The sequence below is a fragment of the Aricia agestis genome, chromosome 16 (assembly GCF_905147365.1).
Source record: "Aricia agestis chromosome 16, ilAriAges1.1, whole genome shotgun sequence".
Lineage (NCBI taxonomy): Eukaryota > Metazoa > Arthropoda > Insecta > Lepidoptera > Lycaenidae > Aricia > Aricia agestis.
This window is the reverse complement of record NC_056421.1, coordinates 8,858,437-8,874,276: the sequence shown is the minus strand read 5'-3', so window position 1 is coordinate 8,874,276 and position 15,840 is coordinate 8,858,437. Positions and strand designations below refer to the sequence as shown.

Sequence of the window (15,840 nt, the reverse complement as noted above, 5' to 3'; positions counted from 1 at the left end):
CTTACTCACTCGGCGAAACACAGCGCAAGGGCTGTTTCACGCCGGTTTTCTGTGAGAACGTAGTATTTCTCCGGTCGAGCCGGCCCATTCGTCCGGCCCCGTGCCGAAGCATGGCTCTCCCACGTATGTTTCAAGTTACTTTTAATTCATAATTTGCAGTGGTCCTTCCTTTATACTTTTTAAACATTTTAATAACAAAATTTTCATTAATATTATATTTGCATGTTCCCTATTGTTTAATGTGTTTCTTATATTATGTTTTATGTACTGTACTGTAGGTTCTACTTCTACGAATAATAAAAACTAAGGAAACGTAACTCCCATACTTCAACCGTTTTGAATTGGGTTCCTTTTCGCACACTAAAATATTGTAATAGCTATAAAACACTTACACTCAAATACACTAAATAAAGCCGTTGACATTAATTGTCACTTCTATATTTACACAAAATTGTGTACTGAATACATGCATAAAGTATGCCTGTATTCGGGTCACATCTTTAGACTCGTGAACAATTTTTTTGACACAATTACTCTTCCTTAGTTTTTATTATCCGTTTTTCTACTGTTATGATTATAATATACAAAACAAAATAGAATAACTGGAACGTAAACAATATCAAATAGAGTATTTTATTTTATCTAAAATCTTTAATCCTTTAATAACCTCACAAAATCTAAAAGAAATCCTCTATCACACGGTGTATAAGGTAACGATCAATGTTTTGTTACGGACAGGAATTAATAAGGAACCGGTCGCCCGGGGAACAAAAGCGTTTTAAGCTTTTAATTAAATCGGAATGAGGTGTGAAGAAAATCACATTAAAACTACCACCTCCATCCACGTATTTTTCGCAATCCTGCTCTTTGTATTAGGTTATTTTTTTTATTTGATAAAAGCTTTATCATACGGAATTAATTTTCTTTAATTTCCTACATTAGTTAAAATTTACATTCATCATCATCATCATCAATTCATCAATTTATTTACTTCAGATTTTCATCCATAGTGTTAGTAACAATAGGTCCTTACTGTAGTGTTAATACTATACTATATAGCAACTAATTGTTTTAACGACCAGCAGATGGCGTTGTTAAGTAACACGAAGTCAATGAGTGTTTGCTTTACCGAGCAAAGCTCGGTCATCCAGGTACTATTTATTTAAGGACAATTTGAATAAAAATGTGTGTGATTAAATTTATTTATTCAAACAAATAATGCATGTAAGTACTATCATAATGTTATATTATCTCAGTAACTAAATAATTGTAGGATTTTTTAGTTACAAGACATTGAGAAAGCTTTACTGTATATGAAGACTTAAACTTTATGGATAGAACGGTTCATAAAAAAACGAATTATTTCTTATGGTACGTGGGGGAAATAAACTCTAGAGAATTTACTTTAATAAGGCCACAGACACAACCTTAAAGATCGCCGTAAAGATAAATATTCGCCTTCTAAACGATGAAATAACATCAGTATTGCTTTCCCCGTAAAATACCTATTCAGTGCTTTACTACCGCACTAATTATGGCTCATTTTTTCCGTTTTATAACTCAATATTTCGATAACATTTTATGACCTTTTTATTGTTATCACCTTTTCTACGGTTTTATTTAAAATACGTTATGGACATCCATCAACAGTAACTCGACTGCCTATCTTATGAAATACTGAAATACTAACGCCTCCGTGGTCTAGTGGTACAGAGCGCGGCTTTCGATTCCCGGCGGTTCGATTCCCGCGTTGGAAACATGTTATTTCCAAGTTTGGTTAGGACAATGCAGGCTGATCACCTGAGTTTCTGACAAGTAAGATGATCCATGCGTCGGATGGGCATGTAAAAAGTCAGTCCTGCGCCTGATCTCTCGCCGGTCGTGTCGGTCTGCCGTCCCACTGGGATATGAGAGTAAAGGAATAGAGAGTGCTCTTGTGTACTGCGCACACACTTGGGCACTATAAAATTACTCCTGCGTAGCTGGCCTGGTTTCAATGAAACCGGCCACCGTCACCGAAAACGGTGTGGGAGCTATTATTATTATTATTATGAAATACTATACGTTTCGCACAACTTTGTTGCAAATACTTTTATCCTTATGTCCCGGGATTTAGAGTATATTCGAATCCATAAAAATGTACATGGTGTAAGGAACAGTCAGACAGATAGTCACACTTTTGCATTAGTAGTTAGCATGAATCTAAAAATTTACATTACATTTTATGGTTTTCAATAATAAAATTAATAGATATGTCTAAACTATTATAACATTAATATTGATGTGTAATGCTTAGGTTATCTCAAAAAGGTATGTCTGGGATCCACATTTCTTCCGTTCCTATTCATCATCGTTCATCATATTACGTTAGGTGTATTGTATGAATAATGACCGACGAAATAACAATGTTTATGATTCAACAAGGTTAAGCCAACATTATTGGTGTAAAACATGAGACAAACGAGCAAACAGATCGCCTGATGGAAAGTGATTATTGTTACAGCGCTAGCCGCTGCAAAAAGATGTTTTAATAACTTTTATTATAGAAAAATATTGCTCACGGCCTTTGTATCTTTAAACACAATTAAATTAGGTACAAACATTTCAATAATACTAAACCTAAAATCCACTCTACCGCGAAGGAGTCACAAAAGATCCTTAAGAGGATACAACAGGGGCTAGAGAAATGAAAAAAAAGTACGTGTAATATCTATAGCTGTCTCCCTTACCTCAAGCCGATACCGCAGAACGCGATAGAGACAACTGCAGAAAATCCAGAAAAAACGATTCGTTGTCCCCTGATTCCTTCTCCAAAACTTAACCGATTTAAGTACTTTTTTCATTAAAGATTAAAAAAAGGCTTGAGCTGTGTTCCTATGTTTTGCTTTTTTTGTATAATCTAGCCAAAACTGTTTTCTGGACGTTTGAACACAGCGGAAAATCTGGCCATTTTTATGGGTTTTTGAACGTTCATATCTTATTTAATAATTAAATTTTGAAAAAAAAGAAAACATAGGGACATTGTATTAGTGGCCGTAGATATTCAGGAAAAAAATTATAACTCTACTAGCATTATCCAGGGAGGAAACAGGGGACAACGTTTGTATGGAAAAAAGGGCGGTGTGGAATCCTCTTAGGGGTCACAGTGACATCAGGAATATAATACAGAACCTAAAAGCATGAATGAGGGCTACGACAATTTTCGACCATAGCTATTGCTATCAAAACAATTGAATAACAGAACTTCTTCGGAAGCTTCTAAAGAAGTTAGTAGTCACTAAGAGCGCCGCTTAAACAATTACCGACAGCACGTCATAGCTTCGCTCACCGTATCAGATCGCTGATACTGAATAATTGAGTTTCACTTAGCTGTTCTACTTGCATAAGATCGGGGTATTAAATAGCTTTTTAACCCTCAAAAAAGAGATTATTCTATTTTCTTTCCCTCTTATTCTAGACTAGTTGATACTAGCAACTACAAAGAGGTAGACAGACAGACATACAGAATTGTTATAATATAATATTAGTATAGTATAATTTTAGTAGACTCAATTAAAAAGTATCTTAGCTATTTAATTAAGATGCATAATATTATGATTCTTCAAGACCAAAATAAAAAACATCTAGAATTGTGTTATCTAATTCAAAAACATAATATTAGTAAATATAGCGTCGTAATTTTTATTAAAGCGTTGGTCATATTTATTAATTTATTGTTTGTGACATGACAGAAATTTGGAGCAATAATTTATATAAAAATAAGCACACCCTAATACTATAAATTCATTCAGCGCAATTAAAAATTTTAACCACGGAACTTTTTAATGGCAAAGGACAGAACGTGTGGCAATTCTACCAAATGTGGTGCACCCTTTGGCACATAGCCAAATGAGTTTTTTCGGCTAGTCCATAAAAGTTTGTAGTGAATCCTAAATTAAAACAAAGTTCAAAACTTTATTTTCTAACTAACATAATTTTATCATTTTATGTTACTTTTTAAAATTTTAATATTTAGTGTGTAATAAGAATGATTCACGTTACTGTGCTGTAATACTTATCATATTTTGTAGTTTGATAGCCGAAAAGTGTAAAGAGCTGAAAACAAAAATTCGAAGGCCATATTTTCCCTGGCCTTAATTACTGGAACTTTTAATAAACGTCAAGACTTAAAGTGTTGATTGTGATCATTAAAACTTCAAATATAAGAGCTTTCATTAATTCTTGACTCTAAAAATTATAAGACGAAAAAAGGCAAAGTATTTTATTTCAAAACTTTTAAATGTTAAAAACGAGAGCAAGTACAATTTCAATTTTTGTATTTGATGTAAGTACTTATTTAGTTGATACATCTATAAATAAAACTTTCATTAGTACTTTTTTCTTTTTTTCGATTTGACTATTTTTGTGACCAGATGAAGTAACTGTTCTACAGTTATATGGGTGCAAAAAGTTTGTAATTTTTTCCTATGGCGCAATAAACTGTTTTAATTATTTATTATTATTATTAATTTGGTGTCCGGTTATGGCGGCTGTAAAAGTTGGCAATCCTGGTTGCACCAGAGGCGTGGTTAAAGCTAAAGTTAAGGTTAAAGTTTTGGTTATAGTTAAGGCTAAATTTTGTTTTAACTTTAACCTTAACTTTGACCGGAGAAATTGACAGATTAGACAGACAGACAGCTGGTCCAACAAGGTTATAAATGAACGTGGGCGGGGGCGCTGCTGGTAAAGGAGAACTGACAAAAATGGCGTTTTTGTATGATGACAGCGTCAGTTCCTTTTTTCGCCACAAGCATTTAAAACCTTGTCGAGCTCTATGGTTATGATTAAATATGGCGTCTTGATGGCGTCCACTTTTAACTTTAACCAAAGATTTGACATTTTGCATTGTAGTTAAAGTTATAGTTACAGTTATAGTTAAAGTTAGTTGGTGCAACTCAACCTTAGATGTTCGTTCATAAATGGGCAGATTATGGGCGATCGATGGACGATAAGACGCGGCTATATTCCTCCGCTCGACTACTTATTGATGAATAATCACATCACATTAACCCAGTTCTTCCGTTATAGCTTATAGACACATGCTTCGAATAATACTTAGATCTAAAGAAATCACAGTAAAGACAAAATACCAAATCTTCATAAATAAAACATATTTTTTTCATTTTTGTTCGTCCCGCTGAAACTCGAGAACGGCTTAACCGATTTGACTAATTTAAGTCTTGAATCTTTGTGGAAGGCTCATGTTAGGAGGAAGTGATACAAAGTTCACCGGGTCATCGAATTCATGATGTTAAAATTGATAAATTAAGAGTTCATAGATCATCTTACATTTTTGTTTGAAAATAATAATAATAACTCCCACACAGGTTTCGGTGACGGTGGTCAGTTTCATTGAAACCAGGCCAGGAGTAATTTTTATAGTGCCCAAGTGTGTGCGCAGTACACAAGAGCACTCTCTATTCCTTTACTCCCATAGCCCAGTGGGACGGACGACCGACACGACTGGCGAGAGATCAGGCGCAGGACCGACTTTTTACATGCCCATCCGACGCATGAATCATCTTACTTATCAATCAGGTGATCAGCCTGCATTGTCCTAACCAAACTTGGAAATAACAAGTTTCAAACGCGGGAATCGAACCCACGACCTCCGAGTCTAGAGCCGTGCTCGAAACCACTGGACCACGGAGGCGTTGTTTGAAAATAATAGAAATGCCAATAATGTAATTTTCTAAAGTGCCAATAATTGGATATTTTTTTTCGGGATAAAAGTATCTTATGGCCTTTCCCGGGACTCAAAGTATGTTCATAACAAATTTCCGATAAATCGCTGCTTGATGCTGCTGCGTTTTTAATAATACAACTTTGCCTCATTAAATTATTACCCATCTTCTTAACAAAGTAACGAGGCTTTATCATTATATCTTACCAATAACAATGTATCGTGAAAATATAATCTTAAACGGTAACCAAGCATATGAGACATAAAATTTTACTATGATCGTTATTTTGCTCTTATCACCCTATAATGCGTTTAAGTCGTCCCCCGTAACAATGTTATCTATACGATCCTTGATTAAACTGTATTAGTATCTTCACGGTTAAACTTTACTTAATCCTTTTTTCTAAGTAATCGTTATATCTGCGATATCGTACCGTGGTGGCGTGGTCTACCATGTGGTTTTAAATTATTGTCCCCACTTTCTACCGATACTAAAGGCGCGTTCAGACGTGTGTGTTTTCGGCGCGTACGCGATTAGTGGAAGTGTATGAAAATAAGCTTTATGTAATTTAGCATAGAACCTCAAATTACTTTAGCATTTGGAAAAATACGCGACGTATCGTGACGTAGAACGATTCCAGTCTACATTATTTTATAGCTAAAGAAAAAAAAAGTTACAGATCTATTAAATCATTCACTCCACAGAAGACAACCACAAAAATTTACTATTTGGTCAAAGACGACCAAATAGTTGTCGTAATTATCATAATAATATTAAGCACTATCATATTATCCTTAAGAATTATGTGATTTTGCGATTGAATTGTCCAATTATCCCGCAGAGCCGTCCCCGCTGTACGACAACAACCACTACCACGAGGAATGCCTCCGCTGCAACTCCTGCGGGCTGAACCTCAGTGGACCCAACCAGGTAATGTTCATAATATCATAATACTAAAAACGCGGAATGAGGGACAAATGGCGCTATGGCTACCGCTATTTAGCGCTATGTAGGGTTTATCGTGTCAAACAGCTGTCATAATATGTCTGTCGGACACGACATTTGACACGAAAGACCCTACCATCACTCAGCAGGCTTGGCATGGCCACTATAGAAAGGTTTATTCCGTATATATTAAGTCTATGATTCTAACATTAAGTCTATGATTCTAACGGTAAAGTAGAAAAAGTGATAGATTAAGGGCCGGGACACATAAACACGATACGACGTCGTGTTGTACCACGATGCAGCATCGTTTCACGATGCGACGTCGCGTCGTAGTTTTTTACGACGTCACATCGTGGTATGACATGACTTCGTATGGTGTTTATGTGTCCCGGCCCTGACAAAGGAAATATGTCAGTTTGTCCGCAAAAACTGTCTGCGTTTCTATTATTTCGTATTTCTACTGTGGCCATTCTACGCTTGCTGGTGGCAAATGATATATCGACAATCCTCATTGTCGGCCTTTTTCTTTTAAAATATTCGACTGACTACACTGTCCAGCAAAACCTTAATCTATCAATAAGCTCTGTACTAATGGCTTGAATGAAAGGATTGCGAGCATACCTAAATTAGCATATTCATTTCTTTTAAAAGGCTTGTCCATCTGTGCTCGTTTTAAATAATGGATCACCATGATTTCTAAACGGTCTATGCATAATTGTAGTCATCATCATCATCAGCCTATTGCCGTCCATGACTGCTGAACGTAGGCCTCCCCCAATGAGCGTCAACCACCCGCATCTTCCATACAATATTTGTAGTCGGTCATAGTCATATGCTCTGGTCATCGCCAACATTGGTTTTATAAATATTATGAGACGAAGAGAATCTATGAAGAAAAGTTATTTCTGTAATTCACAATTTACGTGATTATGATGATAATATACTCCTGATTATTATTATTATATTACGTCTAGAATATTGTCTTATCTAAATTCAAAATACTATGGACGTCTTCACTCTCCGGAAAAGTACCAATTTGGTCATATTTTACGCTCTAAGCTCTTTCTCCTTTTACCTGGGAGTATAAAGAAATACTCTCGGCTTATTTATGTGGAATACACCAAGGACACAAAGGATGCTCTCAAGAATTTATTTTGCACTGGAATATATAATATTTAATATTGCAATTTCAGTCAAGCGAAGGATATCCCGTCTGAGAGACTTACAAATCGCCAACTTCGCTATGATGTTTAAAAATGGCTTTTGATAGGTTGATGTGATAACGACAGACAGCATAAATAATATTATTATACTGTGAAAGGTCGAGTAAGACCGCCTATATTTTGTACAAAGTTTTTTTGTTTGTCTTGAGATAGAAAGTATCCTATTTCCTTTTTCGGGACTCAAAGTCCCGATATATCCATAACAAATTTAATCAAAATCAGTTTAGTAATTTAAGCGTGAAGTGGCAACAGATACACAATCACATTTATTATATTACTATGGATTTTCATTGAATTTTCCCCGTAAACTCAACATAATATTATATTGTGTGTACAGACTGTAGGTAATTTCAATCAAGATCGAATTTGACATCAGATTGTTATAACCATCGTTTCAGTGTAATAAGAGACTACATAGTATTGTCTACGTCTCGTATCTCTAAGTATAATACACGTATATCAATTCCATTGTGGTGGAGATCTATTTCGACTGAACGCCGCACATAGTGACATTTATATGATTCCATTAAAGGCATATTATGTACTGGTGCTGAAATTAAATATCTTATGTTGTACCTAAATCTAGTAGTTCTAAATAGTTTCATTCGCCAATGTTAGAACCTAGCCTGCTAAGGCCCAATTTCACCAACGTCTGTTAGTGTTAACAGCTTGTTAAAATATCTAATATTCTCTTTCATTCAGAAGAAAAATGAAAAAAGAAGCGTGATACTAATTCGAATGTTAACTTTAACAGTAGTTGGTGAAATTGGGTCTTGGTCTGCTATGTTGTTAGAAAAACGCAAAATGGTAAAAAACTTTTGTAACCTCCTAATTTTTAGTAGCAACGATAATTGATTTGTCGTAATGTCGGTGAGTATAACTTGTCTCTACACACTAAATTTATTGAAAATGGCCATTTACAAATCTTAAGAACCACATTTTGGTATGTCCGTTGTCAACTGCCCAGTGTGACTCTCATAGTAAACACGAATCTAACGACACCTTTCAAGCTAAAATATACCAAGCCATTCGAGCTGCAGAGCGTGTCAAATAATTAATTCTACATACTCTCGAGAAACATAACCCTCCTTTTGATGAAGTCGGGTATAAGCAACGTAATATAACATGGTTTGCCAATCAAATTTGTAGAAGAGTCTAAATTAAGTGTGAACTAATAAAGGTGAAATTGTGTTAGTCACTGTTTGTACAAACCGTAGTTGTAACCTCAGAGTTACTGCGAAAATTATCCTTGTGTAGTTGAAATAGAGGTTCTCCTACAGGTAAAATAACTACAAACGGACTGTACGGAGTAAAGTTGTACACTGACGTAATGTGATGTGCTCAATAGAAAGTACAACCCGTGACCGATTTATTTTACCTTTGAGTCAAGTCACATGAGCTTTTAGTCAAACAAATAGACTATTTTCCTATAAACTCCCTATCAAATAAAATAATTTCTATTTCTTTTCCTGAACGTCCACAACTTGATTCCAACGGTCGGTTCTGAAACTAGCCCGTTTAAATAAAGCGGCGTAGAAGAACCAGTTTAAGAAACTTGCAAGCATAACTTATGTAGGAAATATATTGAATACTTACCAAATATTCATAAAATAAGAAAAATACGTTTTTCATAGAATTCCTTACCCTGTAATGCACACTTTACATGTACCCGGATGGAGTTACTCAAGGAGACAAGGATCGCATAAATAGCGAAGAAAGTGTTGTTAACTCCCTATTTATATCATATAGTGTAGCAAATTTTCAACCTTACTGCCAAAGAAATAAGGTAGAAAAGCAGCAAAAGTTCAAACTGATCGGTACCTCCAGGTAATAGTTAAACCAGCCTCAAGTCTATTTAAATATAATCAGTATCACACTAGTTTCCTAGAGTTATACATTTTAACCCTTTTTCAACAAAATATATTTAACTAGATGACGCCCGCAACTCCGTTGCGCCTAAATTCGTTTATCGCGGTGGAACCGTACATTTTCCGGGATGAAAAGTATCCTATGTCCTTTCCCGGGACTCAAAGTATCCCCATACCAAATTTCAGCAAAATCGGTTCAGTGGTTTGGGCGTGAAGAGATAACAGACAGACAGACACTTTTACATTTATAATATTAGTATGGATAGTATGGAAGTATGTATTTTACATCGCGCCGATTTCTTTAAAAAGAGGACCAATGAATATTAATCTGGTTTATTATTATTACGAAATCGAAATACAAAGATTTGTTGGTTCGATTCCCAAATTGTTGCTTTTAGTTGTTACTGACTAATCACATGATTGTTACGTGTGGGAATGTCGGTTCTAGATTTATGTATAGACAGTACAGGCCATGGCCTAAGGGCGGCAGCGACCTATGGCTTCCTAGGGCCGGCAAAATTGAAGTGGTCTATACTCACAAAAAATATAAATCCGGCCCTGATGTCGGTCTTTGCACCTGAACCAGTTGTGTCAGTCTATCTTTCTTCTTTTCACCCAAACAGAGAATAAAAGAGTGCTCTTGTGTACTCCTCACACAAGGTATCTTATATTATCTCCTGCTTTGCTAAAACCTATTAAAACTAACAACCGTCACCAAAAGTGGTAGCAGGAATATAACATTGGTTTTCTAAAGAAAGTTAAATGGACGACCTCGAAAATTCTATTTCATTTGGACCAATTAGGACGTGGAATTCCGAAAGCTTTCTAACTTACCGCAACTTAATTAGTCCAAAGACCGATTGACAATTTAGAACGTACTTACTTAACTTCAATTGACTAATGATTCAAGGAGGTCAGGTGAAATAAACGTATATACTTATAATATTATAATTTTACCGATTCACAACAGTTTGTACAGTGCTAAAGGAGGGTAATGATTTGGATGATGGGTAGTATATATGATGCCCAAGTACATACAGCATTCTCGGAACATAGTCGCCCAGTCCAGGGGAGTGAACATCGTCTGGGACTCTAACCATGTGCTGGTTTCCTCGCGATGTTTTCCTTCACCGTACAAGCGTCAAAGTTATGTACTTGAGCCTCCACCCGAGATCGAACCAGCACCCTCTCGAGTGCGAACCAAACCAGAGGTCTACCCACTAGGCCATGGACGCTCCTTGGTAGATATTGGTAGTATAATGTACTACCTATGTAATATTATGTGTATATTCTGTTTTAATAATATAGAAGCGGATGCGCGTATCGCACACTGTGTCGGGGCGCAGCGGATTTTAGCTTCCATACAAATTGTATGGAGGCGGATTTTTGCGATGAGCCCCGGCACGGCCCGTCTCAGTGTGCTCACTCCTTTAAGCTACAAAAACTGCAACGATACAACTGTACTGAACTGTATGACATAATAATATTTCTCATAAAGTTCTGGATTTCATAAGCTTTATACTTTATAGTATTTGGGTTACAGTTTTATTTGTGATAGAGATAGATATAAAATATAATTTAATATAGTCTACAGCTAGGCTTTTATACAAATACTAGATTTATCATGCGGGAACCGTACATTTTTTCGGGATAAAAAGTATCATATATGTCCTTTCCCGGGACTCAAATATTTCTACGCCGAATCGGTTCAGCGGTTTGAGCGAGAAGAGGTAACAGACATACACACTTTCGCATTTATAATATTAGTATGGATATGGATATTTATTGTTTTACAACAATAATACGAAAATTTCGTAGTTTGTAGACACGATATCGAATTGACATCTCCATTTCTGTTTCACCATAATATGCCCTTCTCCCCCGAGTGTTTTCAGTAAATTATGACTTATGCACACCCCAAGTCGTGAAATAAGATAGATAGTTAAACTTCGCGACTTCCAAACAATAATATTCCCGAACCTCTGATATTAATTTCAAAGTTTGTTCAAGAACTATCCGACGTATGCCTTCGATTTGTTTTGTATAAAAACTTTTATCACACTGGCGACTAGCCCCGGCTTCGCGCGAGTGCAAACGATCCAATATTCGTTTAAAAAAATCCTTTCGGTAGTAAGTTAAGTATTGAAAGCAAAGTATTTTTCGGCATAAAATAATAAAACTAATAATAGTAAAAAAACGAATACTTTATTGAACCCCTCAAAACTATATAACCTAACATAACAGTAAAAGCAGGAAAGAACAATACAATTCTAACGGCCTTATCTCTAAATAGCATCTTCCAGGCACCCATCTAATGCTTACTCACATACGGTTTTGCTCCATCGAGCAATAACGACGAGCAGAACCCGCGGCTCGGGATTTTGTCCACACATTCAGCATTGCTCGATAGTTTTATTCTAAATCGATATAATATTTAATTCCATCAAGCCGGCTCGATGCGAGTCTTCGAGCTGTGAGTTTTGCGGTCCACACAGTAATTATTGCTCGATTTGGAGTAAAACTAGCTATCGAGGAAAACCGCATGTGAGTACTTAGCATTTGGACTTAATCTAATATATAAAATTCTCGTGTCACAGTGTTTGTGCACAAACTCCTCTAAAACGGATCAACCGATTTTAATGTTAATTGTACTATCAGAGAAGTTGATTCCTAGGCGGATGGGGGACCTACGTAGTTTGGTCTCGTTATCTCAAACCCAGCCGACAGATAACAATAATTAATTTTACATTGACATCATCCGACCAAAATATGACGCGTTGGTCTGTCAACTGCCTAGAAATCAATTTCCTCGATGGTACATTCGTTAGTCCAGACTCCAGAGAATAGGTTTTATCTACGTTTTATATTGATACTAGAAATAATTTATATGGCAAAACAACATTTGCTGGGTCAGCTAGTAATAATATTTATAAAAGGTAGTTTCGTAAATGGAAATGAAAACTCGAAGGAAGTGTAAAACCCATCTGATACAAGTTTAATTAACCTGAGAGGCCGAGGCAGAAATATTGAAACGGTTCTCGGGTAAAAAGGAAAACACTTCACTTCATAGCGAGCTTACTTTTCTACCTCTATGGAAACTATTTAACGTACTAAATTTAAACTAAGTATTTTTTTTATGAAATAAGGGGGCAAACGAGTAAACGGGTCACCTGATGGAAAGCAACTTCCGTCGCCCATGGACACTCGCAGCATCAGAAGAGCTGCAGATGCGTTGCCGGCCTTTTAAGAGGGAATAGGGTAATAGGGCAGGGTAGGGAAGGGAATAGGGGAGGGTAGGGAAGGAAATAGGGAAGGGTAGGGAAGGGAAAAGGGTAGAGGATTGGGCTTCCGGTAAACTCACTCACTCGGCGAAACACAGCGCAAGCGCTGTTTCACGCCGGTTTTCTGTAAGCCCGTGGTATTTCATGCTGAAGCATGGCTCTCTCACGTAAGTGAGAGCGAGAGCTAAATCCATACTAATAATTTAAATGCGAAATTGTGTATGTCTCTCTGTTAGGTAACAGTCAGACAGAATTTGGGCGGTCTTCACGCCCAAACCGCTGAACCAATTTTTTTTGAGATTTGGTATGGAGATACTTTGAGTCCCGGAAAAGGACATGGGATACTCTTTATCCCGGATAAATGTACGGTTCCCGCGTGATAAACTAATTTTGGCGCAACAGAGTTGCGGGCGTCATTCACTGGCTTCAGTCACCCTCGGTCGAAAAATTTTCCCTTAGGTATCACAAGAGTATACATCAATATTATTTCTTGTTATAAAGTTCGGTCGTGGAACACTTAGAAATTCGTATCTACTATAGCGTCGGTGCATTTTCTGCGTGCTCCACCACTCTTTTAAACCTCTTTTCCAAAAAAGAGTTATGTAATAATGTTCTTTGAACTGTGTGTTCAAAGAATGAATTTATAATGAAAGTTTATTCATACTGTTTGTATCATTGCGACCGAAAGATAAACAATTATAAGTGTATCGTAATTGTGAACAAATGTTGTCCCACGTCCGTCAAAACGTTAATTACAATGAAGCTATCAAGTTGATAGGGCCGAAAAGTCAAAACTTGGCATACAATGATTGTATTTCGTTGGTAACTTGGTAGCTCAAGCCGGAGGTCGCGGGTTCGAATCACGCCGACGGAACAAAAAGTTTTCAAAGTTCCTGGGTCATGGATGTGTATTAATTAATATGTGTATCATATTATAAAAATCTTAAATATATGTAAAGTATTAAAAATATTTTTGTTGTTTGGTACCTGTAACATAAGTCCTTCAGGTACTTAGCACGGGGCCAGACTGACGTGGTGTGAAGCGTCCATAATTATTATTATTATTATATTATTAAGTATGTCCTTTCCGGGGTCTCAAAGTATCTCCATACCAAAACTCACAATTGGTTCAGTGGTTTAAGTGTGAAGAGGTAACAGACAGACAGACGGTCACACTTTGGCATATTTATATATTATTATTACTTAGGTTGGATAAGGATGTTAGTTGTTACCCGCATATACGTAAAAGGAAATCTTGCAGGAATGGTTTTTGAGGTAATGACTTCTTCATTAGCGTAATAGCGGTGTTGTGCAATTTTTAATGAGTTAAAATAAATCTTTCGTCAGAACATGTGACAAGCTTAATTTTTTTTCACAACTTTGACGATAAAACATAGCGTTACGAAAACATATTATTTAGATACGAAAAATAACATTATACGTAACTAATTCATAATCTTATTTTTCGACAATATTTTGTGTTATTATGTATTATACCTTATGGTATCCTGTTATGTATAAAAGCTTTAAAGTGGAAGCTAATTGTTTTTATGCTGATTTACTTTGATTTCAAGAAAACGACTAAGGTACTCTGCTGTACACAATTTATATTGTGACATTAGCCCTACATATAACGAGGCGATTGGCGACGGCCATCGCGCGATGAATAACACATCACACCGCCATTTATGTGTAACGAGATCTACTGAATACTAAATATTTTGTATTTAGTAGTTAAACGGGCATTGTACGTAATATAATCATTTTATCAAATAAACAATTAAACTTTTGACTGTCGTAAAACTAACATAGAAATGCATGGATTTTATGAATACCTACACCGTTAAACATCAGTTAAAAAATGAAGGTATGCAAATCATATTCCACCATAGTGTTTCATATTTTAAAGTCAAAAATTGGTGATACATGTTCATATCCGATACGAACAGAGTCAGTCAAAAGCTGGTATAATCCGCACCGTCAAACCAAAGCTCACCAATCAATATCATTTAAAACTTAACGCCATCATGAAAAAGCAAAGCTCTGAAAAGCCCCGCGGGGTATATTAATCTCAAAGGAAATTTTTTGACATGAGCCGTTAATAAAGCTCTCAGAAACGTGAAATACAAAAGCAATGTTGTGTAATAAATCCGACAGAGGTGCACATCGTTTGCACTGGGCTTTCTGAAAAAGCTTTCCAATTTTCATATGATATTTCACAAAGCATTTTGTTGCATCACATGATCACCGTGCCTTTTCCGTGTATTGAATATTGTGAATAATATAATATTGAATGAATATTTAATATTGTGTTCGAAATAATGTGACTTCGACAATAATGAAAATTGATATCGTATTATGAATAGTAATAATTTTATGAATGTGTGTGCCGCCGCAGCTTCTTCCGTTATAAGGCAGACTATAATTTTCATTCTTTTTTATATTAAATCAATAATAATTAAAGTATTTAATTGAATAAGAATTATTGCCGTATTGGTTAAAAATCGCTTCGAAAATTAGCCATTATTTGAAGTTAAAAGTAAATGACAAAAAATATGGTAGTGTGGGATATCCATAACAGATAGACATATACCATCGCGAAGTTTTCTGTAGACCTTTTCATAGTGTACAATAGTACATTATTTTAATAAATCTCGCCTGCGCTTGCCAAACCCCCAAAATTAACAGTATTTCTCCACTATGTAATGAATGCTATTATACTGATTATAAACCTTTCTCTTGAATCACTCTATCTATTAAAGAAAACCGCGCCAAAATCCGTTGCGTAATTTTAAAG

General features: G+C 35.8%; 1 protein-coding gene across 1 annotated transcript in view; it reads left to right on the top strand.

The window, feature by feature from the left end:
- LOC121734928 overlaps window positions 1-15,840 on the top strand; it is a 98,723-nt gene that overhangs the window by 17,829 nt on the left and 65,054 nt on the right. Inside the window, exon 5 of the mRNA XM_042125574.1 lies at window positions 6,565-6,653. Coding sequence (XP_041981508.1) covers window positions 6,565-6,653 — 89 coding nt within the window. The remainder of the gene's footprint in view (window positions 1-6,564; window positions 6,654-15,840) is intronic.